Source organism: Mycteria americana, chromosome 7, assembly GCF_035582795.1.
Source record: "Mycteria americana isolate JAX WOST 10 ecotype Jacksonville Zoo and Gardens chromosome 7, USCA_MyAme_1.0, whole genome shotgun sequence".
Classification (NCBI taxonomy): Eukaryota; Metazoa; Chordata; class Aves; order Ciconiiformes; family Ciconiidae; genus Mycteria; species Mycteria americana.
Window position 1 is genome coordinate 56712715 of NC_134371.1, and position 27267 is coordinate 56739981.

Here is a 27267-nt window from a genome sequence, read left to right on the forward strand (position 1 = left end):
GACGAAGGATAAATGAACAGTCACCCTTGTCCCTGCTGCTCATTCCTCCCACTGGCATCTACTCTATATCCTATATGGCTGAAAGAACTGAGAAAGCCAGCATATTCTATTGACACTTATACATAACTATGGTAGGTTGACCCTGGCTGGACGCCAGGTGCCCACCAAAGCCGCTCTATCACTCCCCTCCTCAGCTGGACAGGGGAGAGAAAATATAATGAAAGGCTCCTGGGTCAAGATAAGGACAGGGAGATCACTCACCAGTTACCACGACGGGCAAAACAGACTCGACTTGGGGAAATTAATTTAATTTATTGCCAATCAAATCAGAGTAGGGTAATGAGAAATAAAAACTAAACCTTAAAACACCTTCCCCCCAGCCCTCCCTTCTTCCTGGGCTTAACTTCACTCCCTATTTCTCTACCTCCTCCTCCCCAGCAGTGCAGGGGGACGGGGAATGGGGGCTGCGGTCAGTTCATCACACGTTGTCTCTGCCGCTCCTTCCTCCTCAGGGGAGGACTCCTCACACTCTTCCCCTGCTCCAGCATGGGGTTCCTCCCACCAGAGACAGTCCTCCACGAAATTCTCCAACGTGAGTCCTTCCCATGGGCTGCAGTTCGTCACGAACTGCTCCAGCGTGGGCCCCTTCCATGGGGTGCAGTCCTTCAGGAACAGACTGCTCCAGCGTGGGTCCCCCACGGGCTCTCAAGTCCTGCCAGCAAACCTGCTCCAGCGTGGGCTCCTCTCTGCACAGTTCACAGGTCCTGCCAGGAGCCTCCAGCACAGGCTTCCCATGGGGTCACAGCATCCTTTGGGCACATTCATCTGCTCCGGCATGGGGTCCTCCACGGGCTGCAGGTGGAGATCTGCTCCACCATTAACCTCCACGGGCTGCAGGGGGACAGCCTGCCTCACCATGGTCTTCACCACAGGCTGCAGGGGAATCTGCTCTGTTGCCTGGAGCACCTCCTCCCCCTCCTTCTTCACTGACCTTGGTGTCTGCAGAGTTGTTCCCGTCACATATTCTCACTCCTCTCTCCAGCTGCAGTTGTGCAGGTTTTTTTTTTCCCTCTTCTTAAATATCCCAGAGACGCTACCACCATCACTGATGGGCTTGGCCTTGGCCAGTGGCGGGTCCGTCTTGGAACCAGCTGGCATTGGCTCTATCAGACATAGAGGAAGCTTCTAGCAGCTTCACACAGGAGCCACCCCTGTAGCCCCCCCACTACCAAAACCTTGCCATGCAAACCCAATACACAAACCTACCATCATTATTTTAATTTTCATCATAAAACCCAAAAGTGTTCTAGCTGCTTTATGGAACAAATAATGTAAAGTCACTGTTCGAAAGCACAGAATTGCATTTTAGAACCCTTGTAATCAAAACAATTAACAGCTGTGAAGGGATCATGAATGAGGGAAACAGTTAAATAAACAGTAACTCCTACTTCATGCATCTTTTGGCAGTTGCCCTAAATGTAACCTTTAAAATGGCTTGTGTCATACAACCTTTGCTGCTGTTTTCAGGTACATAAGCATGTAATGGTCTTAAAGGAACCATCTATAAGAGTAAGTATTCACCCATGACAAAATTAATGATAACAATAAGAATTAGTTCTTATTCAGAACTTTTTATCAACAGATCTCAGTGTTCTACAAGGGATGTCTTGGTAAGAATAAAGCATATGTATTACAGAATAATGTGATTCAACTATTTGCATTTTGTGGGATTTCACCATTTTCTTCAGAAAGTGTTCCATTGCTTAATAGATCTTCTAATTATAAAGTGTCTCACTATTTCATCAAAACTTTCTTTGCTGGAATTTCAACTAATTATTTCTCATCTTGTCACTTTCAGCTCATGAGAACAATTCTGTGCTGTTCTATACACTGCTAGCAAGAAAGCTATAACATTTCTAAGCTGTGGAAAACACCCATAGCATCTTTAATTGCAGACCTGCACAAATTATCACAACAGTTAATTACTGAATTCTCCACAACTCAATTGCACTTCCCATTGAGGGATCTCCGAGTGCCTTAAAAATGTTAGCACGTTTAATGTAAATAACCTGATACGCCATGGATTACTGTCAGCCTCATCCTGTGAAGGAAGATGGGTGCCATGTCTGCTGATAGTCCCCTTTCCTTACCACAAGACCTTCCTACTTATGTATGTAGCATTATGGCTTAGTAAACAGAAATTTTAAAGGAACAACAACCATATTTTATTTCTTTAAAATATAAAGCCAAGATAAAACACTGAACATATTCCACTGGATTAAACAGATGTTGCATGTTGAAATACGAACATCCTTTGTACATTTACTTCCATGGCCTTAGATATGCTCATATAAGAGGTCAGCTGCAAAGAAAGTTGAAAAGGGGGAGCCTAAACAGACCAAATTTTCTTTCCTATGCTCCTATAAAAGCTCTATGATTCCTTCTTTCCTTTCCCATATTTATTTTAGAACAGATAAGATTGAAAGGTGGCTGTATATGAAGTGCTCCAGGATTTTTTTAGAGACTGAGATAGTCATCTGTCTTTCAGGCAGAATCAGGCCTTGAGGAGTATGATTTAGCAAATCCCATTAGACTGAAAATGAAGGAACTCTCTGAGAATATAGTCAGTTCTAAAATGACTAAATCCATCCTCTCTTTTCTCTAAAAAAAAAAAAAAAGAGACCAATCTACAACATCCTTGAAACAACAGCACATACTAAAAAGGAGCCAAAGCTGGGATTTCTATCATCTGTCATTCTATCAGTCTTTTTTCCACATAGTTTTCTATAGTCAACAAGAGCTAACCAGGCTGGCAGAGGGGAATATTTCAAGTTAAATGAGGAAATACTATAAAAGCATATTAGAATGGTGCAAAGGGAAGGTTCAAACACATATGAAACATAGTGTCTCATCTTTCTCCCCTTCTACACCACGGTATTGCCTGAGCTTTTTCTATTACCTCCTGGACTCCACTTCTTAGTGGTATTACTAATGGACCCTATGATGGGTGCTTAACTGTTGTTTAACTGGTTTTCCTTTGTAGAAGGAGAATCTGACCCTAGGATAACTCAAAGCACTTAAATTAACTCCTGCCAGTTCTTCCAGTTTCACATCCCCCATTCTTTCATCAAACACAACATCAGCACAAAATTATAGCACCAAGAAATGCACTTAAGTCACACTATCACACAATACACTGGACAAAAAAATGAGGCAAGGAAATGACCATTAAGCCAAAATTTCTGCTGTTTCATTTATAAAATAGTCAATCTTCTCTTTTGTTAATTATAAGGAGATATAGCTGGCAGTCACTGGCTATTTTCTGTAATAACTATTTTGTCTGTTTCCTTTAATTTCCTCAATTCAGTCTTCTAAATTTTGCCCAGAATAATACCTTATAAAAGCACACTAATGAAATGCCTCATTAGCTGCTTTCTTTTGTTACTTCTGTCTTGGCAATGCCACTTAGAATTCAAAGTACAGAAATGGTAGTACACCAGCAATTGTGAAGGACTTTGAAACGCTCTGCATGAAGGGCGCTCTAAAAATTCAGCACTGAAACTGCAACCTTTACTTGTGACCACAACTGTTATGTTAACAGCGCTTGATCAGAAAATGACATAAGCTGTTTGTTTTTCCACTGAATTTAAGTATTTTTAGATTAGTTTAAAATATACACATGAAAACAACATGTGAATAGAACTTGGGAATACAGTTTTAGCTAACTAAACTGTAGAATTGTAGTTTAGAATAACCAAAATGAGCTAAATTTCTAAAAAAAGAGCATCATTTCTGGTTTACAAAAACTTGCAAAACATGGGCAGTTTTAACCCTTATTTTATTCCAGTCTTTTCAATGCACTGTAATAAACTTGAGATTAGAAGCATGATGAAGATATGCATTGATTTAAGTATGTTTCTCTTAATGTAGATTAAATTGAACAAATAGATACGGAAATATGTCTTCCCCCTTTCTAAATCACTAAGATACAAAAAGTATTAATTGTTAGATTTGATGTTATTTTCTTCTTCATCTGGAGAGGATTTTCATTACTGAGACAAGAGGCTTGGATTATTGGTTATATTATCACATTGTCTTTTTACAAAATATTCTGTCTTCAGACAGGACATAATATAATGTAAACCAAAAGAATAACCTTTTGTCAACCTGTAATTATGTACTTGCAAAGATTTAAAGAGCAATGCTCAGTTAGAAATAACATCTAGTCTGTCTTGGAATCTTACTGATGATTTCAAGAAGCTTAACTATCGTAGAGATATGTAAGTTATTTTAAGAATAAAAACAATCTTACTTGGTCCTCAAAGGAGATTGCCTGGGCAACATCTCTGGGAAATCCATCAATCACTATTCCCTCTTCATCAGGGATCTGCATTAATCTCTGCTTTATCTCAGTTATTGTTGTTTCCTTTCACAGAGAAAAGAAGTTATTTATTTAATATTGTAAAGGAGGTTTTCTTGATGGTGCACATTAATGCAGCATGTACAAATCCTTCAAAAGTAAACATTAACACAGGATACGCTGTACCTGAGGGGCCAGTTCTCCAGTGGTAATTATTTTGGCAATTAGACTCCATTTTCTGTTGCTGCTTGTGCTGTGGATCTTCTTCCTTAACAATTCACCAACTGATATGTAGTTAAATCCATAACGTTCTGCTATTTTCAGACTCTGTGTTCCTTTACCACTTCCTGGGCCACCTATTGGTAATTATAAGCAAAACATTAAATTAACCTTTCATCTGAAGTACCCAATCACATGTGAAATCTTTGCTATCGGCACCAATTTTCCAACCATTATTAGAGCAAATCTTGCAGTTGCATGACTAGTTACCAGCCATTTAGAAATGGGTCTCACCTACCCGATCATAAAGGTAACTTTGTAACATTAAGGAAAAAAAGAAGAATACAAATCTACTTGGGAATTAAAAAGAAACATGTTCTTTTATGTTTGACCTCATTCTAAAGCTGATCCTGGAAAGGAATTTTTCTTGATTTGTAGTCAAGGAAGAGACAAATGAACTGGTCCCTTCTTGAACTCTGTGAATCCAAAGATAGAGCCAGATAGTCTGAAGCATATTCATGTCAGAAAGAAGCATACTCGGTTAAATAAGCCAATGAAATCAATGGACTAGTCATGAAATGGAACTAATAAAATCTGCTCCTAAATATGCTTGCATGACTCTCTGAGGTTTTCTAATTTTAAAATACAGAAAAATATTAAATAATCAGCTGAGATGTTTCCATAGTGATTTGGTACAAGGACTTTTATTGAACCACGCATACTTCTGGTATTGATGCTTGAAGCATCTGATAGAGAAGCAATTTGTTAGGTTCAGCTTGCTGGACATCTTGAAGAATAAAGAGACCCTTCAATATAGCACAGGCAGAATAGGTATCAAAATCACGGAAAACAGCTACATTACATAGCAGGGAATGCTGAAGTGAAGGTCAGCTGGACAGCAGAAGCAAGAATGCACGTACAAAAAATCAGACTATGTCTGAGCTAAAAGGACACGTTATGATGTGAAGAACAGAGAAACTGGAATCCCGTATGTAGAAATAGGGAATTGTTTTGATAAAAATGAATGTTTATATATAGAAAAGTGTATGTTACTGAATAGCATAAGAAAGCAAAACCAAACCAAATCTTTTTACATTAATTCCCACCACTAAGTATCTATATTTTGGGGAACTGTGTGTGAGAACATTGAATTTTATTTCAACAGACAAAGAATTAAGTTTTATTAAAAATATAATATACGTTTTCTATGAACTTTAAAAAATACAGCAATGCAATTGAAGTCAATACGAACACAACGAGCTTCTTGTTAGTAATCATATAACTCTTTCTTATATTATCTGTATTATTCCCATAAATAGCTTTTAGGCATTTATATCATTAATACAGATTTGACTGCAGGATAAGCTTTACAATATTGCTTCATATATGCTTGTGACACTCTCTGTGTAACCCGGTTCAAACCTGTGCCCCAATATTACATGTCAGAGAGCTTTCAGTGTCACCAGTAGTCACTAGGAACTCTTCTGTAGCCCTGAGGCTGTGATGGTAACTCTCCACCTGGCCTTTGCAACTCAGATCAGGTCCCATTTGAAGAGAATGCCCAGGGAAACTTGCATATTGTTAAGGTGTTCCCATACCCTGCCCACAGTTTAGTTATACCCTTGGGAAAAAAAAGGCTTTATCATTATCCAATTAGTTTAAATAATACTTAAATCAAGCCAGGTTAAGATAAATGCAAATATAAGCTTTTATCTGTAACATCCAACTAGTCAATACAGCTACAGATGTTCATAAAACACACAAGCAAAGAAATGAAAGAAAAACTACATCTGTACAGTAAGGTTACAACTGAAAAATATTTTTCCCTCATTCAGTTCACTTGCTGTTTCTCTCCTAAAAAGGCACATGCTTTCTCTCTTCTTTCGGCAGATTATGTTAGGTTTTACAGCTATTCTTCCATTTCAGTTCTTCTAGGTGATCTAGATGGGCTTAGTTTTTTCAGCTTGAACTCCTTCTTTCATAGACGGTTTAGCTATCCTCTTCATTAGAATAAAGTATGTTTCCCTTTTGTAGATACGCAAGCATCTGATATACTAGGAATCACCTCCTCCACTAAACTGGCTACAAAGTAATTCTGCTTCGGCTCTCCCTGCTCCCTTTGATGGCACGCTCAGCCTTCCCCATGACAAATGCATTTCACCAAACCTTACATTGTGTTTCATTCCTGTATCAAAAACGTACCTGATACAAATGTTCAAAAAATATAATTCCATGTAGTTTACAGTTTATTACCGGCTCTTGGTGATCTGGAATGATAGTAGGTTGGCAGTAACTGATTCCCAGTGTCTTTTTTCTTACGTAGATGAAAACAACAGCACAAAGAAGTGCAGCTAATTGTTCGATGATTGCTGCCCATTTGTATGGAGCAGATTTTGCCAGGCGAATGAACAAGATTATGACTCGTTACTGGAATGCCTACTCACTCTGTGTAAAGACTTCCATAAGCAACCCTCTCTATTGAAATCTTATTGAATATTGAAATCTTGAAATCTATTGATTTTGAAATCTCATATTGAAATCTAATGAGCACAACATACAAATAATGTATCTTATATATGTGTGTGTTTATACATATGTGTAACATTTATTGCTATGAATTTATGTGGCTTTATTTACTGGCAATAATCCTAACTACTGGAAAAAGGGGCGGTAGGTTGTGACTGTGCTTCGGAGCAAAGGGTTTATAAAACATACTGGAGCCAATGCTGTGCTTAATTCCTGCAGATATAAAACTTCCAAGAAGGAAATGCAGTTTATTTCCCTGAAGACTCAAGACAAGTTTGAAACAGACTGTGTTGCACCCCAGAAACAATAAAGATGCAAAACATACATAGGTAACATGTAGAAAATTAGAAAATTCGACAACAAGGAAAATAGTATCCCTATTCCAGCAGAGATACAAAAGATGCCAGAAAAACAGAACTGTTACTTGAAAAAACATCAGTCTCCGTAAAACCACAAAATAGCTGAAAAAAGCTTTTTGAAACCAAGTAGATAGACTTTGCACTCCTGTTAGGGAGAGCTTTGCTTTGCCATTAAAGAGAAGCAGGAAAAAAAAAAGTGTAGTTCAGCACTTCTGTTCTTTCAATTTAGATTTGCAAGCAGAAAAAAACTAATAAAGTATTTGCTTTAATGTTCATAAACTTCTCATACATTTTGTTTTTCTCAATCCAAAAATGTCCCTTTATAGCAAGCTGGGATTATCCATTTACACTCCAAGGGGAAACATTCAGGTAATAAAATAAGAGAAAAGTGATAGGACAAAATTACTTTCCACGGAAAATCATTATAATTTATTGAACTATGTATCCATTCCTGACTCTTTGATAAATCATACTGACAAACTGTTCACAAGAAAGGAAAACCAAATCACTTTTGTTTTTCACTCTTTTCACTTATTCTGAGATTATACATTATTCAAGAAAAGCGTGATTATTTTACATATTTCTTAGATGTCTAGACTAGGGAACGTTTGTTGCATCTAAAATTATGCTTGCTAACTGGTTTCAAGTGAAGATTTGTATGCCCAAAAAGTTTTACTAAAGCAGTTATTTTAATCTAGTTTTGTCAATGGAAGTTCAAAATTTCAATTTTGCTTATATTGTTGTAAATTCAAAATAAATTCATGTAATAATAAGATTTCTGAAAAGACTTACGATTTTAAAATCTAGCTGTGGACTGGATTTAACAAATCAACGGGCCAGCCAACTGCTGACAGCACTATCTTTGATCTATCCTTTAAACTTTGATTATAAAAGGAAAACGTATTCTTTTAATATTAACTAATATTTTTAATTAAGTGCAGTTTAAAAATATACTGAACTATGGGGTAATAATCACACTGGGTGATTCATTTTTTAAGATCTTTTTATTCAGGCTATATCAATAGCAAAAATGTGTTTGTCAAAATATGTTAGGAAGCACATTTTTAAACACAATCTAGTTTCCTAGTGTTATAATGCCTTAGAAACGTAATTTGCCAGTGATTCAGATGTGTGCCATCCTGGCTGGTTCCACCTGATTTTTCTAAAATCCAGTCACCTACTCACTTTGCGGCTTTGTAGCTTTACATTTCACCAGAAGACTGTTCTGCAAACACAGAAAAAGAACAAAACCCTCACCTTTATAAGCAAGTTCTCTTTTGCCTGGGAGCTACCTGGTTCATTATAAGGATGATAGATTTCATAAAGCAAAGCAGTTGTAAAAACCTTTATGGAAGCATTAAAAAGATCTTGGGCTAATGCATTATTAAAGAAAAGTTCACCTAATATGCGAAGCAGAAGACAGGTCTTTAACTTCTATTCATTTCAGTCCCTAACAATGAATGGGACCAGTACCGTCTGAGCTAGGCAGTATGGTTAGTTATCACTAGTTAGACAAAAATAGCTTGCTTAACTGAAGTTTTTGCTGGCATTTTATGCAAACTGAAAAATATGCAACACATTTTTTGTGTACAATATTTGTCTCTTGAAATTAATAGTACACTTTTTTTCATGTTCTCTTTCATTCAGTATATTAGTTATTCTTTTATTCTTTCCAGTGTGTGTTTTTATGTGCTTTCTCAACAGAAAGTTGAATTTGGGGGAAATTTTCTTGATACTGTACAAAACTGGACAATAGCTGCTAAGCTACATATAGTATTGTGTTTCTATCAGATCACACTATAATAGACAGATTCAGAGAAACTCAGTTGGAAAATAAACCTGCAATAGCCTTTGCGGAATGTTTACAATGTTCCCTATATAAATGGGGGAAAAGAAAAGCTCTGTAAAATCTATGATCTGTTCACTATATGCTGGTGTTCAAGGATTTCACTTCAAACACCCCTACACTCATTTAGAGAGTTGAAAGTCAATCTCTCCTTACTTCACCCAGATCAAACCTTCATTCATCACTCTACTGCAATAGAGCCACATGGATTTCAATACATTAAGAGCCTTCTGTGGTCACTGAAAAGGAGCCAGTTTTTCTCCTTTATGAAAAGGAAGGCTAGCTAATTAATTAAGATGAATGAAAGGCATGTGTTATTTCTCCATCTAATGCAAGCTTTATAGTTCAATGGTGCATGGAGAGATTTGCATTTTGAGATTTGTAATTCCAAAACAAAAGATTAAGAAAATTCTAACGCCTAAGCAATTCTTTTGGCATACCACAAATATCTAGAAAAATGCCTGGTTTTGTGTTTTCAATATATTCCAATACCACATTTGCAAGACCTGCTGGATGCAGAGCCTAGAGGACATGCTGTTCTTAGACATCCCACTCTATTATACAGAGAAGACATTTCTATTCTCTTTTACTATAATACCTACTAGTCTCTCTTATGGAAGCAATATCTCTTTAATACGAATATGGCTTTATAGACTAAAATGTGATTCTCCATCACCTGGCACCTGTGCTGTAACTATTTAAACAGTTCAGAGAATCAGAGAATTAGGCCTGGCAGTAAAATTTCAAAAGACAACTAGCCCAGATGACAAGGAAACTAATTCAAAGAACTTAAATTCAGAAACAGAATAAAACATTTTAGACTTAAAATGCAGCTATTTCTTAATTAACAGTATGCTTGTCTAAGGCTGGAAAGTACGAGTTGCTTAGAAAGGACACTAAACAGCACACAAGAGAGAACTTGGGGAGAGACCACAATTAACTACTGCTAACTGATCGCTCACTCTCCCTGAAGATGGCACAGGATTCATTCGCCAAATAGATCTAGGGATTAATTTATCAATGCAATGGACTAGTGACTATGTACGCTCATTCCAGCTGGACATACCAATCAGTTTCCAAGGTTCTAAATAGAGAGGACAACAGTTTCCTATCACCTTTTTGAGCTGGCTTATCCAATATTTTAAAATATCCTTTTTGTGAGCAGCTTTGAGTACTACATCTATGATAATATTTTAGTTCAGATCTGGAGCATGCCTTGGAAGAGCACTTTGGTTCACTTGGTGAAGCTGTTTTAAAATGCATGAGTCAGTTTCATTTTAGATTAAATCAAACTGGTGGATGTGCTCCATAAGCAAACCATGAGCTCTCCAGCTGCTAATGGGCATCCAGTCTACAGAACATCACCACAGGTGCTCACTGTAACCCCTAAAAGGCTTACAGTTGGGATGCTATATCCTCAGCACTAACAATTTCCCTTTCTGATACACTCTAATTGGGCTGCACCACTTGCTACAGCAGATGGAAAAATTATATTTAAATACATATAGGCATTCAATGTATTTGCAGTACAAATAAAAAGGCAAAGTAACAAAGATAAAATCTTGTCAAAATGACTCTGCCTTCATACCTATGACAAGGATAATTTTTGGTCGAGGTCTTGCAGGATCAAATACATCGTACTCCTCAATTAGCTCAGCAGTTTCAGAGAGGTCGGTGTCACTTTCTATCGAAAACTGTTGGATTGGAGGGAGTCGGTCATACCGTCGGTATGGGAAGTTAGAATTATCGGGCATCACTGTAAAATAGTAAGATAAACTGGGAACTGTGGAAACACACAGAAAACTCAAGATCTATTGTGTACACAGATTTAAATAAGTATAATAGTACACAGATTTAAATAAGTATAATAAATAAACATAAAGTATAAATATCTCCTAATTTTACAATGTGCTTGCTGTTACTGTATTAAATATTCCTTGCCTCTATTTAGCTGATTTATTAAATTGGAACCACTAGGAGTCAGGTTTCTTTGGTGTTTCGTCACAAGCACGTCAGCTTTTCTGTGAAAATCTGCCCATAGTACCCAGAGTTCAGCAGTGGCCTCTGAGAAGAAAAGGGTTGTATTGTGCAGATAACTTGTACTATTAAGCAGAACACTTTTGGCGATACATGCTGTACACAGAGACAGAGATAGTATTCTTGCTAATTAGTTTAATGAAATGCTGGATGGCAAGGAAGAATAACTATGGCAACTGAAAGATGAGCTAATTACTCTTTGTTAACATTACAAATAATATAATTACAGGTATGACATTTGCTCAGATTTTATGAGACGCACCTTTTTCTAAGTGTTTATCATTTACATTGTATTCAGTAAATTAGCATATAGCTCCAACATAAACTAGAGAAACAACCTAGTGTAACTGCATTGAAGTTGTTATGTACGTCATCCATAAGGACCGACTAAAAATATAAACCAAGTGCACTGAGTCAACTTTGCTGCTATCTTTGCAAATGTTTTAGGTAGGATACGAGAAATCTCTCCGCTAATGTGTTAAACATTTACACAGCAAACATCCATCAATAGGCTGCAAAATGATCACAATTTCCTCTCCTGCATAGCATCCGTTATGGGAGGAGAAAAACAAATGCCAAAACACAAGGAAACAGAATCCTTGAGTCCTTTGCCTAAGGAAAATCAGAATGAGGCACGATCTGCTATACAAGTAAGTGTAAAATCATTCAGTAGTGGATGTAAAACCACCCACAGCACAAGAAATACAATCATTTTTATACTTAATACATTACCATTCCTGAAAAAAGACCTCCTGGATTGGCCTCCATTGAGTGGAGGCAGGGTCTTCTTTTCTGGGCTGACAAAAGTGTCCCATTTCACTTTTTCTGACCCTCCAAGCTCTTTCACTTTCTGCAAACAGCTTTCCAAATATTCAATTGGGTCATCAGGTTTGTAACACATTAATCCATTCAACAGACTCTGCAACGTAAGATCAGAAATACACTCTATAATGATAGGTGCCAGGAAAAACCAAGCACTTTTACTTTGAATTTTACTTTGCACAGAGAAACCCCATATTCCTCGTATATTCAGACTCTCCATTTCAAGCCAATGCGTGACAGTGAGGCCTGCAAAAATTGTATGATTTTGGTTTGCCTGTATCACAAAAATGATTCAGAATAGGAAGCTTGTGGTTATGTCTTTGTATATGTCTGCCTGCACTGTAATAAAAACTGAAAATAGTAAAAAAGTTCCCTACATTTTTCTTAGACCTACCACTGGCAGATATACGCAGAGCAACGCACAAGCTAGATAGCCCCAGAAGCTACCTATTGTGTGTAGCCTATTAGATCACTGAAACGTATCTTTTTGCTAAAGACCAGTGCACCCACAAGTATCTTATCCATATCCTTGAGTCAATCCTCACACAAATAATGAAAAAAAGATTTTTAAAAATCACGAGAAATACTCAATCATCTTGATCAGTATTGGAAAAAAACCCCAAACCCAACGTTCATAGGTGCTTCCAGATTTAATTGACCAGAAATTCCTAGCCGTTAGTAACCCCCTGTCTACAGTATTAATTCTGCCCCCATCGTACCTATGGGCATTACAGGGAGCGTGGAAGAAGGAATGCCAGGCCCTCCTCTGACGCTTGGTAATTGATTTTCCTTGACAAAGTGATACATAAGTCATCAGCTCACCTCTCCACAAGACAACTGCATCCAACCTTCTCTTAACAATAAACGTCTTTCAGGCTGATTTCTGTTCCTTTGTGCTTTTCCTAATTTTTGCGCAAATAAACTTGAGGGTCACAGTTGATATTACTAATAAACATAAATAGCTCCAATTCGGGACTTGCTCAGTTATTTGTTATCTACCGTTTATACAATAATTGTTATTTACACACATTTGTATTTCTAAAATAGGATATAATTTATATGGATCCATGCCCTTATTAGACTGCTTAACCGATCACAGCAACTAGCCATGTATTTTTGCAGAAGATATGCACCATTTTTTAAAAATTGCTAGCTCAAGCTTTGAGCCTCTACAGAAAAACAGTTTTGTTTGCATCTCTTGTTAAACCATTCACATTCTAAATGTGTTAGTAAAACATCAGCGTGGTCTATGCCCTGTAATTTTCAAACACATAATAAAATGTCTAGCCTCAGAACAGACCAGGGAAAATACATATGTGTCTGTGTGCGTGTGTGTTTTATATAGATGGCAGGATGTCTGATTCGGAAAAAAAACAATCCACGTTTCACAGAGAAGTAATTATCGACCAGCAGCAGCAGGTAACTTGCAGGAAGCTAAACAAACCCTCACTGAACAGTTGCGGGTTTTTCTCTCCCAGACCGATGAGAATCCGGAGAAAACCTGAAAGGTAGCCCCGCCGGAATTCCTCGGCAGAGCGGCCCCGGGGGTCCTCCGCCCTGCGGACACGCAAGTTCGCTGCCTCCCCCGGCGGCTGAAGCAGGGCAGACGCGGCCGCCCGCAGCGCCGCGGAGGGGCGCGGCCGCCCGCCCGCCTGCGCGCCCGCGGAGGCTCACGGCAGGTGGGCAGCGGGCAGCCGCCCCCCGCCGGCTCCGCGGCCGCCAGCGCCAGCCCGGCCCGCGGGCGCTGCCGGGCGGCCCCGGGAGTCGCGGTCGCCCGGCAGCGCCCCCCGGCGCGGGGGGGGGGCCGGCCCTCCGCGGCGCGGCTCCCCGCGCAAGGTCCGGGCGCCGCAGCCTCCTCTGGCGGCTCCGTCCTTCCAGCCACCTTCCACCCCGCTGCCCGCCGCGGGGTCCCGGCGCGGAGCTGCCCCCGACGGGGCGGAAAACGCTCCCCCCCCCCCCTCCGCCTCGCCTACCTCGAAAAGCTGCGGGATCTCCCTGCGGGCCAGATACTCCTTCGCCTCGCCGGCGCTCATACCGCCGGCCGGGGACGGGGTGGGCAGCGCCGAGCCCCGCGCACGGCACGGCGCGGCGGTGCAATGCGGGAGCCTCGGCGAGGCTTCCGCGGGCGGGCGAGCCGGGGCGGGGGGGAGGAGGGAGGCAGGCTGCCCGCCTCCCCGTCCCCGCTGCACGGAGGGAGCGAGAGCACGTTTTTCCCCGGCGGGGAGGAAGAGCGTGCGCAGGCTGCCGGGGAAAGTTTCGGGGGTGCCTGCGGTGAGGCACCCGAGCGGAGGCGGTGAGGGGTTGTGCCTGGCTGTGAGCCGCGGGCAGGGTGCCCCGGGAGAGATCGGACCCCGGCTCCCCGGGAGGCACCGGCTGCATTTGCCGTCCTCAGGCGCCCGCAGGCTGGGAGGGCTGTGGCAGCGAGTGTGGGGGGGCTGTGCACGGGTGTAGCGCAGAGGTGGGGGAAGCTTGCCGGTATACTGCGGTCTCTGCCCTTGGCATCGTTTTTTGGCCCTTTGAAGAGCGAGGCATTTCATACGCTTTGGGCTAGTAAAAGGCCGTGAACTATGATCACTCATGAGCATCTGTGATCGTCGGGTCACAGGAGGAGACCTGAAGACATCTCTGGCCCAAACTCCTGCTCAGGGCAAGGGCAGCTCTTGAGGTCAGACCAGGTTGCTCAGGGCTTTATCTAGTCTTGCCTTGCAAAACCTCCAAGGATGGAGACTGCATAGCCTCTCTGGGCAACCTGTGCTTGGCTGGCCTCGTGGTGAAGAAGGGTTTTCTTCTATTCGGTTAGCACCTCCCTTGTCTCAATTTGTCTCTTGCCCACCACTGTACTGTTGGGAAGAGCCTGGCTCCATCTTCATGATAACCTCCTCACGAGCACTGGAGAGCTGCTATTATGTCCCCTGCAAGCCTGCCACAGGCTGAACAAGCCCAGTTCCCTCAACCTCTCCTCAAGGGCAAGTGCTCTCATCCCCGACCATCTTTGTGGCTGTCCACTCAACTCACTCCAGTTTATCAACATTTCTCTTTTACTGGGGAGCCCCAAACAGGACGCATTGTTCTAGATGTGCTCTAAGGAGTGCTAAGTAGGGGGTAGCTTCTGTGATATTCTGTAGCATACTGGAAGGCAGAGTAGAATATTTCAGTTGCCTGATTGTCCTATATCAAGTCTGGTGTTCCAATTAGATTTTAATTTTGTTGATTATCTTTTCTAACACAACATCCATGTAGTTTCACTGATGCACACCCTAACAGAAATGGGTTACATAAGTGCAAGCTTATGAACAACAGTGAGCAACTGCTTTCCGTACCTTAGTAATTTTCAGACATAGGATAGGTCTCCTCAGGAGTCTTTTAAGAAGCTTCTCCCCCCCTCGTGTGTGATTTGTGGATCCATATCGGTCTGACAAGTTTCTCCCTCTCAGCTGCAGCCATGTTCCTTGTTTTGCTGCTTCTGTAGTTAAACCACCCTCTTTTTCCTCTGCCCTGTCTCCAGCTTTTTGTGCAGACACTTTCCTTTCTCCTGGAGAGGCTTCCAGTCCTTGTGCATTCCTCGAACTGCTGAACGCTGCCCCAGGGGCAGTCCCATGATCTTATTCTGACAAGTTGGACTGGAAGTTCTTAACTGGAACTTTACTGGAAGTAAAGTCACTGATTTGGCACTTCTCGTATGTTTAAGGAAGACCTTAGTCTTTGCTGGAGAGTTTGATCGGCATTCATCTGCAGTCTGTCTCATCCTCCCATGAACTCTGGATGTGGCTTTAACCCTACTTTCTCTTGCTAAGGTTTTAATACATCCAAATGTAAATTCATTGAAAAGCACAGTATCTTAATTTTGATTGAGTAAAAAATAGAGTAGGCTCCAATGTCCTAATCAAAAGATATGAGCTGTAATTGCTTTTAAAAGACCGTAAATGAAGCTTGACAAGAGGAAGACTGAATTAAATTAAATAGATATTTTCTTAAAATAAGATCTTTCTAAGGAAGGCTAATGGAAGATGCCATTCTATTTAGGAAGACAGAGCTGTGTTTTTGGCATTTGTGGTTTTAATTTTTTTTTTTAGTTAATACAAAAAAATTCAGCTGTATTATCCTTGTCTCAGACAAATTCCATTTGTAGGCTTTCAGCATATATATTTTTATATATTCAACATTTATGGGTAAGTTAGTATCTCATCCAACGTCCTGGACTGATAGAGAAAAATATTTCTTTTCACATACTTTCCATGGCATCTTCCTCAGGAATGTGAAAAATTTTTGTGTAAAGTCTTGTCTGAGATGTTTGTTTTTTACTGTAGGCTCCCAGGCATTTTGCTCAGTTAGATAATGCTAACAGAAAATAAAAATTCTGACTGTTCTGCCATAAAACTATTATCATCCTGCACATCTAAATTATTGTTCAAAAAAAGAGTGATTTCAAGCTAATCTGATTTTTGTTGAACAAAATCAAATTCTATGTTGCAGAAATTACCACCTCAGAAAAAATATGGCCATTTAGGAAATCTGTCAGACTGAATGTGTGAAATGTATCTGGAAAGGATATTTTTGGATCTAATAATATGGTACCTCCTTCTAGAAGTAATTTGTTATGTGTTTGCCTTTGGCAAAATCCCCATATTGAAAGAGGGTCACAGGTGGATGCTTCTCAAAGGCTCTGAAGAACATCGGCAGCAAAGGATTAAGAATATATTAACTAAATACAAAGCTGGGTTATTTGTCATTTCAGGTATGTAGGTAACGTAAAGGCAGCTGTTAGAAGGTTAGCTGTTTGTCATTTAACAGTATCTGATCAAGAGTGTGGATGGAAATCAAGTGGTCTTACTGCCTTAGAAAACAACACAGGGTGCAAAAAAAGTTCACAGAAATGGGAACACGGATTTGAACTCCAGAGCACTGCCCATTCCTGACGGTACGGGCAGCTCTTCATGGTACTGAGGTGAGGCTGAAGGATCACTTTGGTTATACTTCTACCTCTTCCTACCTCTTCTGGAGGGGAAGAAGCTACAGTAGAAAGAATAAAATTTTGCTATCAAAGTGATAACAGTTCTGGAAATTCATCTTGAAAACTTCTTATGGATCCCATCCCATTGGGCTGATTCCATTCTCATTCTTGTTGGCTCCTCCAGTGAATACATGAAGCTGAACTAAGATGGAATTAGTATGGGATCAGCTGGAATATGCTGTTCTGGGCCTTCTCTTCTTCTTGGTTAAACCAATTACCTAACACCCATAGCCTTCAGTCAAAGCTTAATTAGGTTCTATGTTTTCAAAAATCACTTCAGAATCCCCAGTATTTTATGAGAGTCGTCTAGTTTTTTGTCTAGTGCCTGTTCAAGCACTAGTGGCTGTCATTTTTCACATAAGCTGCTGTTCTGCTACATGTCTTTATTAAATCAGAACTGATGTCCTTGGATTGATGCGCTTATACAGGCTGGTGCAAGATGTGGACAGTTTGAATTTGTAGATTCTCTAAGTAAAACAATTATGTGCAGCCTTTTTAATAGAATATGCTGAATTATATGCTTCTGATCCAGAAATAATACGCATTTTAATGTAAATGCAGAACTTATTTGCAGCTCTGTATTGTGCCTAGTGTGGTGTAAATGAATCTGAGATTGCTAAAACGATCTTTTCATTTTAATGAGAAACCTGTTTCTGAACTCTTTTGCTACAGTGCTGTTAACGTTTTTTTCAAACCTGCTGTTTTCCCTCCCCTTTCTTTTCCACTTTGCTAAACCTTTTTTTCTTTTCTACTGATACCTAAACAGGTTACTTAAGTGAATGAAATCACTAATTGAAAGGTAGTGAAAATTCTACCTAGAAAAATCTAACCTCTGGATCTAATTTTCACTGAGTCCCAGAGCTGCCATTTTATGTAACTTTTGTGGACACCAGGATGAATAAAACCTGGGAGGGAAGAAAGAAGGTTGTGCCACTTCAAAGTCTGAGGATGCATATTCCAATCTGCTCAGAAAAAAACCAAAAAATTTTAAAAAATGCTATGATCAAGTCACTCCTTAAACTTTGTTTTGATGAACTATAAAATAGCTGTAGCTTTTATTTTCCAATTATGGTATAATCATTCTTGTGACCCTTCCCTGAACTCTTTCCAATTTATCAACAGGCATCTCCAGCGAAGGCATCGAACAGGACACACTGTTCCAGAAATGGTCACACCAGTGCCAGGTACTGATGTGATTCAGCCTGCCTGTAACATCCTCACAGTCCTCATTCTGTTGTTTTCACTGATGGACTGAATTTGTGCACTGGCCTTGGTGTTGCAACGGGGTTCACCTTTAGCTGGTTATCTGGCAGGCTCCCAGCAGCTCTGCTTTCCACTCTATGTTCTCACATAGATTCCTCCACTCTAGGATCAACACCTGCTCTTTATTTTTTGATGTATAACTTCATATATTTGCTTGTAGCCAATTTACCAAGAAATCAGCTTGCTCAGTACCAATGAGCTGTCCCCTTTGTGAGTTACCACTGCCCTAGTCTTTCTTATCTGCCAGTGGTACCAGTGATTTTCTTTTGGGTTTTTGGTAATCAATAAAACTGTTATACAACACATGGCCAAAATGCAGTTCCCATGGGACCAAACCAGAAACTCACTTAATATTTCCCATGTACACTTCACTTTTTAGACCAGTCAATTAGTGATTAAATATATGTGCACTAATTTTGATTCATTCGGGTTTCCTAAACAAAACATCCTGCAGCAATAAATAAATGCCTTCAGATGAGCACTTTTTTCTTCATCAGCCAAAACAAACCTTCTTGAACAAGTATCTGTGGATAGATCTGGGGAGATCTATTTTTCAAAAACTGGCATTGACTCACATGCATTCAATTCCATATAAACTATATTCCGCAATGTTCTTATCACTCCCGTATTTGACTAAGTTCCATGTTAGATGGACAGGCCTATAATTCCCCATGCCATCACCCTTTAAAAGTACTGGTCTAACATATTCCCAGAATGCAAATATTTCAAGGGTTCTTAGAGGCCCAAAATGTCCTTTCCAGCTGTTTTACAACTCCCATACAAGCAATCCAAATATGCAGATTTACTCAGTTGTTTTTAGTGGCTACTATTTATAAAAATTACCTGACTACAATTGTAATGGAGAATGTTTCATCATCATCCTATGGTATAATTACATCATCTGATTATTTATCTATATACAGAACAGAAATACTTAGTGAAGGCTTCCAATTGCTTTTGTTATATCTACGCAAGCATATTCCAATAATATTGTTAAGATCCTTTTCTTTCTTCTATTCAGAAAGACAGCACTTTTAAATGCTGTTCCACCTGCCTGACCGTTGGGTTTTATGTCATTTTGTTTCCCTTCTCATTTTTTTTACAGTTCTTAAACCTCTCACGTATATTTCTTGCAGCTTCTCGTATTTGTTACAGACATTTTTCTTGTTCTTATGTATCTTTATTTTTAAGCCAAATTGCTTTTTAATCAGTACTGTCTTCATTTTTTTCAGTCATAGGTTGTTAGTGTTTTGGCTGTTTCGTTAGCATTTCTTAAATAATTCCCAATTATCATGCATATTTTTCTATTTAAGTCCTTATCCTTGATCTGGCTCATAATAATTAGATAATATGAGGATATTGTACTGGCATTATGTAACTTAATAAATTCAAGGTTCCCACCTCAGGAAGTCCTGAAGCTTCAGCGAGAGGGAAGGCAGGAGATCCTCTAGAGGTTTTCCTTGTTCTTAACTCAGTCCCTAAGACAGCTGGTCACTATTGGTAAGAACACAGACTGGAGGTTTACACAGACTTTCAGTCTGATCCATTACAGCTTCTTGATGCTTTTTGCTTTTATTTTATGTCACTTAAATGGAAATCCACCCCCAATGTTATAGAAATTGCTTTTTGGGAGGATTTTGTTTTCCTCAGTTACTCTTTTTCAGTAACTGATTGATAAACACTCCAAATAATTTGATACTGAATTTTCAATGACTTAGAAATGCTGTGCTATTTTTTTCCAGTAAAGTCTTAATTTCCTTGCCTTTTCATCCTAAGGATCCAACCACAGATTTTAAGGTTATAATCTATGAATTGTCCCCAAATAGATACTGACAATAAAACAATTTCAGTTCATCTTGTTTACTTTTTATGAACTAAGGAAATTTGGGTAGCTGTAGAAAAAACCCCACAAAGAAACACAGCAAAATTCAGTTAATAAAATAGGTTTGAACTGAATAATGACTTGCGGGTGGTGGTGGGGAGAACAGAAAGGAATTCAAGCACAGCTATTGGACATCGTCCTGGGAATGCTATGGAGCATAAGATTGTTAGAAAGTATGAGTCCCTGCTACTTATCATTTGGGTTTTATTTCAGTGGTATAATGGACCAGTGCCTTATGACATTATTTCTATAACCTGTTATTCAATCATACAGTGAAAATCTTCCCTACTTGAAAATGACCTTGATACAAAGTACAGCTCTTGAAAAGATAAGCCTCTTGATTTTTTTTTTAATAGAAAGCTAAATGAATTGAAAGTAATACCAACTTCCTATATGAAGGGCTTAGAAGAGTAATATCATGATTTCAAGGACTGCTCACACTGAGAAACCTTCAACAGTTTTTGATACTTATATCTTTACAGTGGCACAACACATTGTGATGTCAAGTCATAGGGAAAAAGGTGCAAGTTAGTTTGATACAATTTTTTTTTACCTAGAGTCAAGAAGGATTCCCGACTGGGCTTTTTTCGACTAGGAAGGGGCCTATAGGACATTTACAAGTACAGAGTTTTGTTTCACAGTAGTCAAACAAAAGTAGTATTAATTTTGGTCAGGTTGTATATGTATGCCAAAGAACAAAATAAAAGTTAAGAAAAAAAATCTTGGTTTATGACATGGCAATTTTTTTATAATTAGGATTCACAATGGAATAATGTTGGCATGTGCTCTTGTTGAGCATGATCATGGCAATAACCGTAGTGTTCTGGTAAAAACTGAAGTCACCTATTTTCATATTCAGTGTGTGTTCAGTATTTGCCACAAAGCAGTAGCTGTCAAAATGTGGTCAGCCACTGGTGTTTGTTGTTTCCTTGTTAAAGAGCTTAATTTCTTTAGAGCTAAAGCTCTGTTTGTTTTTCATATTTCATAATAAAGTGGGAAATGACTGTCCAAACCCTCTTTTCTAAACCCAGGAAGGCTATAACTTAGGCAGGTATTGGCTCGCAACTCTGAATTCTATTGTAAGGAACAACTTTTTTTGTGGGGGGAATTTTAATTTTGATTGAGGTAAGTCCTTTTTCAACAATCTAAGGTTCTTGAACTCATCCATTTAACTTTTTGTTCGTGCATCGCAATGAATAGAATGCAATATATAGAGATTAAAATATGCATACAATATTATGTAAAATATTACATAATAATTAGATAAAAATCAGAATATAGAACAAGGACAAGATAAAGAAATTGCATCTTAAGATACAATGAGATGAGTTCAAAGAAAACATGAGAGAAATTGGGAAATGTTTTAACCATGGAAATGTTTTAATGTTAATTCGAAATTCATCCTGACTTTCTGCTGACGTACAAGAACATTGCCTGAGTTTAGTCACCAACTTCAGTGAATGCTTTCTTGACAGTATAATAAATGAGAAGTGGATCAAACACCTGTTTTCAGTAGATGACACCCTGCCAGATGGCTTATTAGCAAGGATAACAGAACAGTTGATGAAACTGTCATATGATGGTTGAACTTGAACTCAGATTCAACAAAGCATGGGTTGAAAACTTTTGGCTAAATGGAAGAAAAGAGTTCAGCCTGATACAGGATAGAGCCTGATACTGAACAGTTCTTAACATTTGAAATTACTAATAATTATCAGCACTTCTTGAATCACCAAGACAGTTTTTGTCCTGTCACGCTCTCCAATAAAACTAAGTATTTGTTCAACTACAGTGCTGAACAGGACCCTTGGCCCTGTCTTACTAATATCTCTTAAGAGATGAGGCAATTGTGTTCTGGAAAGCAAATACACCCTGGCTGGGTGTTGGAGTCATGACACAAGGCAGGATTCGGGAGAAGCTTGTTAAGGATAGCTGTCTTCAGGAGAACTTCTTACAAAGTTCTACTCCTATATGAACTTGTTGTCTCAAGAGATGGCTTACTATAAAATGACACAGCTGTACAAGTGACAAACTCTGTGGCTGCAGCTTCCCTATTTATTCATAAATGTTCAGGAAAAAAAATGTTATTATTATTTTGACTCTTGTGTATTTGAAAAAGTGATCACTTGCTTGAAATGTTTTTCCTTGTATATTCTGGATCTTAGTGGGTTTGTGAAGCAATCCCCGTCAGTGTCTTTTCTTTCCTTTTATTCAAGTTATCTTATAAAACTGGAATCACTAATATGTTCCTTGTCCTGATTTATTAAAAAATTTGAAAGTATGGCTGTCTTGAAGTTTGCAGTCCTAAAAATGTCTTTCAGAGCTCTCAGAGTACACTGGGACAGTGAGAAACTGAGATGTTACTAACTTTACCATGTGTTCGAATACTTTGTATCTGATAAATCAGAAATGAGTTTATTACCAATAACACCAAGCAAGTAATTCTTTTTTTTTTCTGTAGTGGGTATATTCTATATAACAAATGGATCAGATTCAGGCATTTTGCTATAATCTTTACTGTTTCTTTTGCTGCTGGCTTACAGCTGAGTTGGTACTATTTGGAAAAGATTTGAATATTCAAAGATCTCTTAAATTACTTCTTTCTCTACATTATACAGCTAAATCACCTCCACATCAGTTTTGGACAGAATTTTTAAAAATACCCTGTAGCGTAGCTGACATTTTATTGTTCTATATAAGTTGATTGACAATGATATTCTACTGCATTTTCCTGGCTTTCTGCTGAGACTTTTTATTCCCTCAGCCTCTGGGCTAGGGAAAAGAGAAGGATGAGGTAGACTGTACAGCTTTCCTAGCTGACTTCTTTTATGGAAACAGCGTTATGAGCAATTTCTGGGAAAAAGACTGATTTTACCATTCAATATTACTAATACACACACAGACATACCCCCTTTCCAAAACAAATTTTTCATTTATGAACCTATGAAGATCTCCTCTGAGTGAGAAAATACATTTGGTTTCTAGAATTCTGAGCAGATACATAGCCTAATGGATGAATATATTTCACAAAAGGATTTGAAAACCAATATGGCAATTTTAGGTCATCATAACTAGACACAGAATTACTGAAGGAAATGGAAAAGATGGTTTATACTGTTCTGGTTCCTAGATGAGGACATAAGGCAGGCAAAATATGTCCAGCCTCTGTAATTTTAAGTACGCTTTTAGAATCTTGTGATAAAAATCCATCCATGGAAGAAAATCTGTATTAAAAATACTTCTCATAACATGATAATATATAACAACCAAAAAAAAAAGAAATTGTTTTCCTTATCTTGTGGAAATATCCAGGCAAACAGAATAAGATGAAAGAGCAAAAATGAATATATAGTAGCAACACCCAAAATTTTTGAATAGGGTTTGAAGTCTTCTGGTTTCAAGATGACAGGAAATTAACACTGAATGCTGTGAGATCCTTCAGTAAGAGGTGCTGTACAGATGCAAAGCATTTATTATTTTTATATTAGCAAAGTCAAATGATTATCATCTTTATTCCAAAGCTAAGTAGCAAGTGAAGTTAGGTACCCTTGACCTCACACCATGATTTTGATGTCATTATTCTGAAAAGAATAATCTTAATTTGTTCTTTTTAAGGTACTGTTTGTGAAACTTCAATCTTGAATTCTTGCAGTCCACAAATGGAGCATACATTTCTGTACCTGATAAATATATATATATAATTTTCTTGAGATATATATTTCAGATGAACATGCAGCTAAGAGACCTTAGTAAATAATATGTATTTGACATGCTTAAACCCTGGATCTTTTATTAAAAGCTTGGGTTCAATGATTTGAGAGTTCCAAAAGGAAATATTTTCTTTTTTTTCCCATTGATTAATCCATTGTCAGAAGGTCATATCCTCCAGCCCAGAAAGCTAATAATCTGTTAAAAAATGAAGAGAGGATGCCACAAATGCAGATTTAAGTCACCTTTATAATCTCTAGAATCCAAGACAGGCATATATTCAATTAATCCCTGGTCTGTTTGACTTAGGCTGTGCTATTTGGGGGTTTGGGTCATTGAACTGTAGGGAGTCTGGCCATTTCACTGACCCTGAACTTAGGCCTTTGGGCTGGGTCAGGGTGGTGAGGCAAAAGCCTGCCAAAATTACCACACTGAATGGTCTCTGAAATTGGGACACATAGCAGGCTCTGATGCTTTAAATCTTTAATGTACACACACATAACGGTTGTTCTTTAACAAAGTATTGTTAGCAATCTTTTTTTTTTTTCCAGCATTTACATGATGTTATAATGAGAGAAGTTTTGTTTAAGGAAATCCTTGATAACTATCAGAGAGTTAAAGTGCAGGAAGATGATTTTCGCTGAGATAATACTTTTGCAAATGCATCCATTAAGGCACTGATTAGTTGAAACTGATTGACTGATTGGTGTCTTTTCTCCATATAAAAGTCAATCACCGCGAATGAACATGTAAATTTGAATGCCTATCTTAAAATGTAAAAGGTCATTAACTGCAGTAAATGTAGCTTTTGCATTTTCATATAATATATATTTAGCAGCTAAAACAATTAGTTCAAGTCATAGAACAGGACAGATACATAGAAACAACAGGCACATATTCATGTATTGAAAATTCCTGTTATCACTAGGACTTTTTCTTGATGGTCCCTTTCAGTTAGAAAAACCTCATCAGGATACACTCCTTAACACAAAGATAAAGACAGGTAAAAAGGAAGTGCTGGATTTTTTTATTCATGAGAGAGTTGCGGAACAATATAGAAAAACTTCCATAGATTTCATAACTGAATGCATTCTCGTGTGGGCAGTTCTCTTCAGTTTGCACAATATCCTGATCAACTTAGGCCACACAATTTGGCTTTTAAGAAAGCAAGTATTTCAGGGATTGCCTAGTCACCAGTTCACTTTCTTGCTGAATGTGCTACTTGGTTTCATCCAGACTTTCTGCTTAGTAGGAGCTCATTTAATTTTTTAAGTAAAATTCCACCTTGCACTGAGTGCCAGCACTGTAATGGTGAAAAGGCCTTTTACTGACCTTCTGCACAGAAGGAAATTTCAACAAGATTGCATTTTTATAAATCATAGCAAAATCTGGCTCCCAAGCATTATGGTCTCAATTTATGAAGTCATTCTGGCATTTCTACTTGGAAACAGCTTCCAGTAAATATGCTCAAAGAAATAGGTACTTTTAATTTTCAAAGAGCATGGACTTAGAATTTATAGTATGTTGAAGGATACTCCATGCTTACTTCAGCACGAGTACTTTCCACCTGAGCTTGTAGCAGGTTTTACAGTATCCTGCTAAATGAAGCTAAAGAGGGATCCAAACACTCTGCTTTACATAGTTGGAGTAGTCAGGAAAATTATTAAGATTTGCTGATCCACTGTCACTTTTGTTCACAGCCTAGCAGCTACTCTAAAAAGTACTAGTGAGCTTTTGTCTACAAATTTTTTGGGCTGTTTTGATCTACTCTACCCCATAACTCCTGGAAAAACAAAAATAATCATGCATATTTACATTTTTTAAAATTAACTTATTCCTTCTGTTGAGAATATTTCTTTAAATTTCTTAATGGCTTATTTTTGGATTTATGTTAAATTTTGCTTCTCAAGTACCATCTTCCACTAATCAGTTCTAATAAGAGTACTCATCACACAGTAATCTACATAACCTTTCCTGGCAATTTACTGGATTCAGTTTTAGTCACTGTTCAAATATTTAATATTAATCAACGTTATTGTACTTGGTGTATGAGTAACCTTTTTTAAAGTTGACTCAGTGCTCACTGTATATCTTATTTCTAATACAATTTTCATAATATTAAATCTAATATTTTTTCAGGTAAAAGCTGATGTGCATTCACCCTTTAATTTTCAAAAACACTTTTGTGTTTGCTTTGTCATTTAGCTGATGAGTAGTCCTCAATGGACTAAAAAAACCCTTGCTTGCAAATGAAGAAAATCACTTGGAAGACAAAAGGATATTTAGATTGCAGGCTGCAGAGTAGTCTAAGAATATACACAATAGCTTTAAGTAATGGTTTGGGAGCTAAAATGAGTCCATCAGCAACATGGCCCTTTACCTGAGTTAATTTAACCGGCAGAGCTGAGACCACTTCAGCTCATTCACTACAGGGAGGACTTTCCTGAGACATTCAGATGCTTGGTGTGTTTGGGACACATGACAGATTTATCATAGAGATGTCAGAACTAGTAGTGGAATAAGAATGATGACTTCTTAATGATTCTAAGACATGTGTTATATCCACTGCTTGAAATCAAGAGTAAAACTATGGTTATAAACTTAGCTTTATTTAGGGCAATGTAATTAAGATTCTTATCTTGTTCCTAATTAAGAAGCCCATGGATTTTCTATCTGAGAATGAACACTTTTGAAATATTAATAGTAAAATACAATGGAGAGGGTAATTTTAAAAGATAAAGGTGTTTTTTTACTGGTCTATTTTTCACATATTTTGTTATTTTAATAAATGAGAATGTTTTGACAAAAGTTTTCAGCATTGTTTTCTATTGAGAAAAACATTGATGCAGAGACCAAATGTGATGTGCATTCATATTTCATGACTGCCATTATACCTAACAAACTATGTAAACAAGCTGCCACTGGTTTTTCATATTTTGTTTTCTCATAGTTTACTTATTTTACCAACAGGATAAGATGTTGGAATGGTTTGTAACCTCACGTCTTCTGAAGATGAAATACTGGATTATTACACACTTCATTATGGAAACTCCATGCCTGATGATATTTGCATCATTAATGACAGAACAGAACTGATGACAAGGTAGATGGTTAATTCATTAAGAACAAATGTCAACTGAATTTCATTGTAGGTTTCAAGGTTTTTGCCTGTGTTCTATTCTGACCTCAAAAGGCACTGTAAAAAATGATGTCTGTAATCTCACTTTGTAAATA

General features: G+C 38.3%; 1 protein-coding gene across 2 annotated transcripts in view; it reads right to left on the reverse strand.

Moving 5' to 3' along the window:
* AK5 (adenylate kinase 5) overlaps positions 1–14352 on the reverse strand; it is a 99629-nt gene extending 85277 nt beyond the window's left edge. Inside the window, exons 1-5 of one of the 2 annotated variants that reach the window (XM_075508556.1) lie at positions 14143–14352; positions 12068–12266; positions 10899–11066; positions 4547–4716; positions 4313–4426 (exon numbers count right to left, since the gene is read on the reverse strand). In XM_075508556.1, the coding sequence (XP_075364671.1) occupies positions 4313–4426; positions 4547–4716; positions 10899–11066; positions 12068–12266; positions 14143–14202 (711 nt within the window). In that variant the 5' untranslated portion in view covers positions 14203–14352. The remainder of the gene's footprint in view (positions 1–4312; positions 4427–4546; positions 4717–10898; positions 11067–12067; positions 12267–14142) is intronic. The other variant, XM_075508557.1, reaches the window with a different exon arrangement.
* Between the last annotated feature and the right edge of the window lie 12915 nt (positions 14353–27267).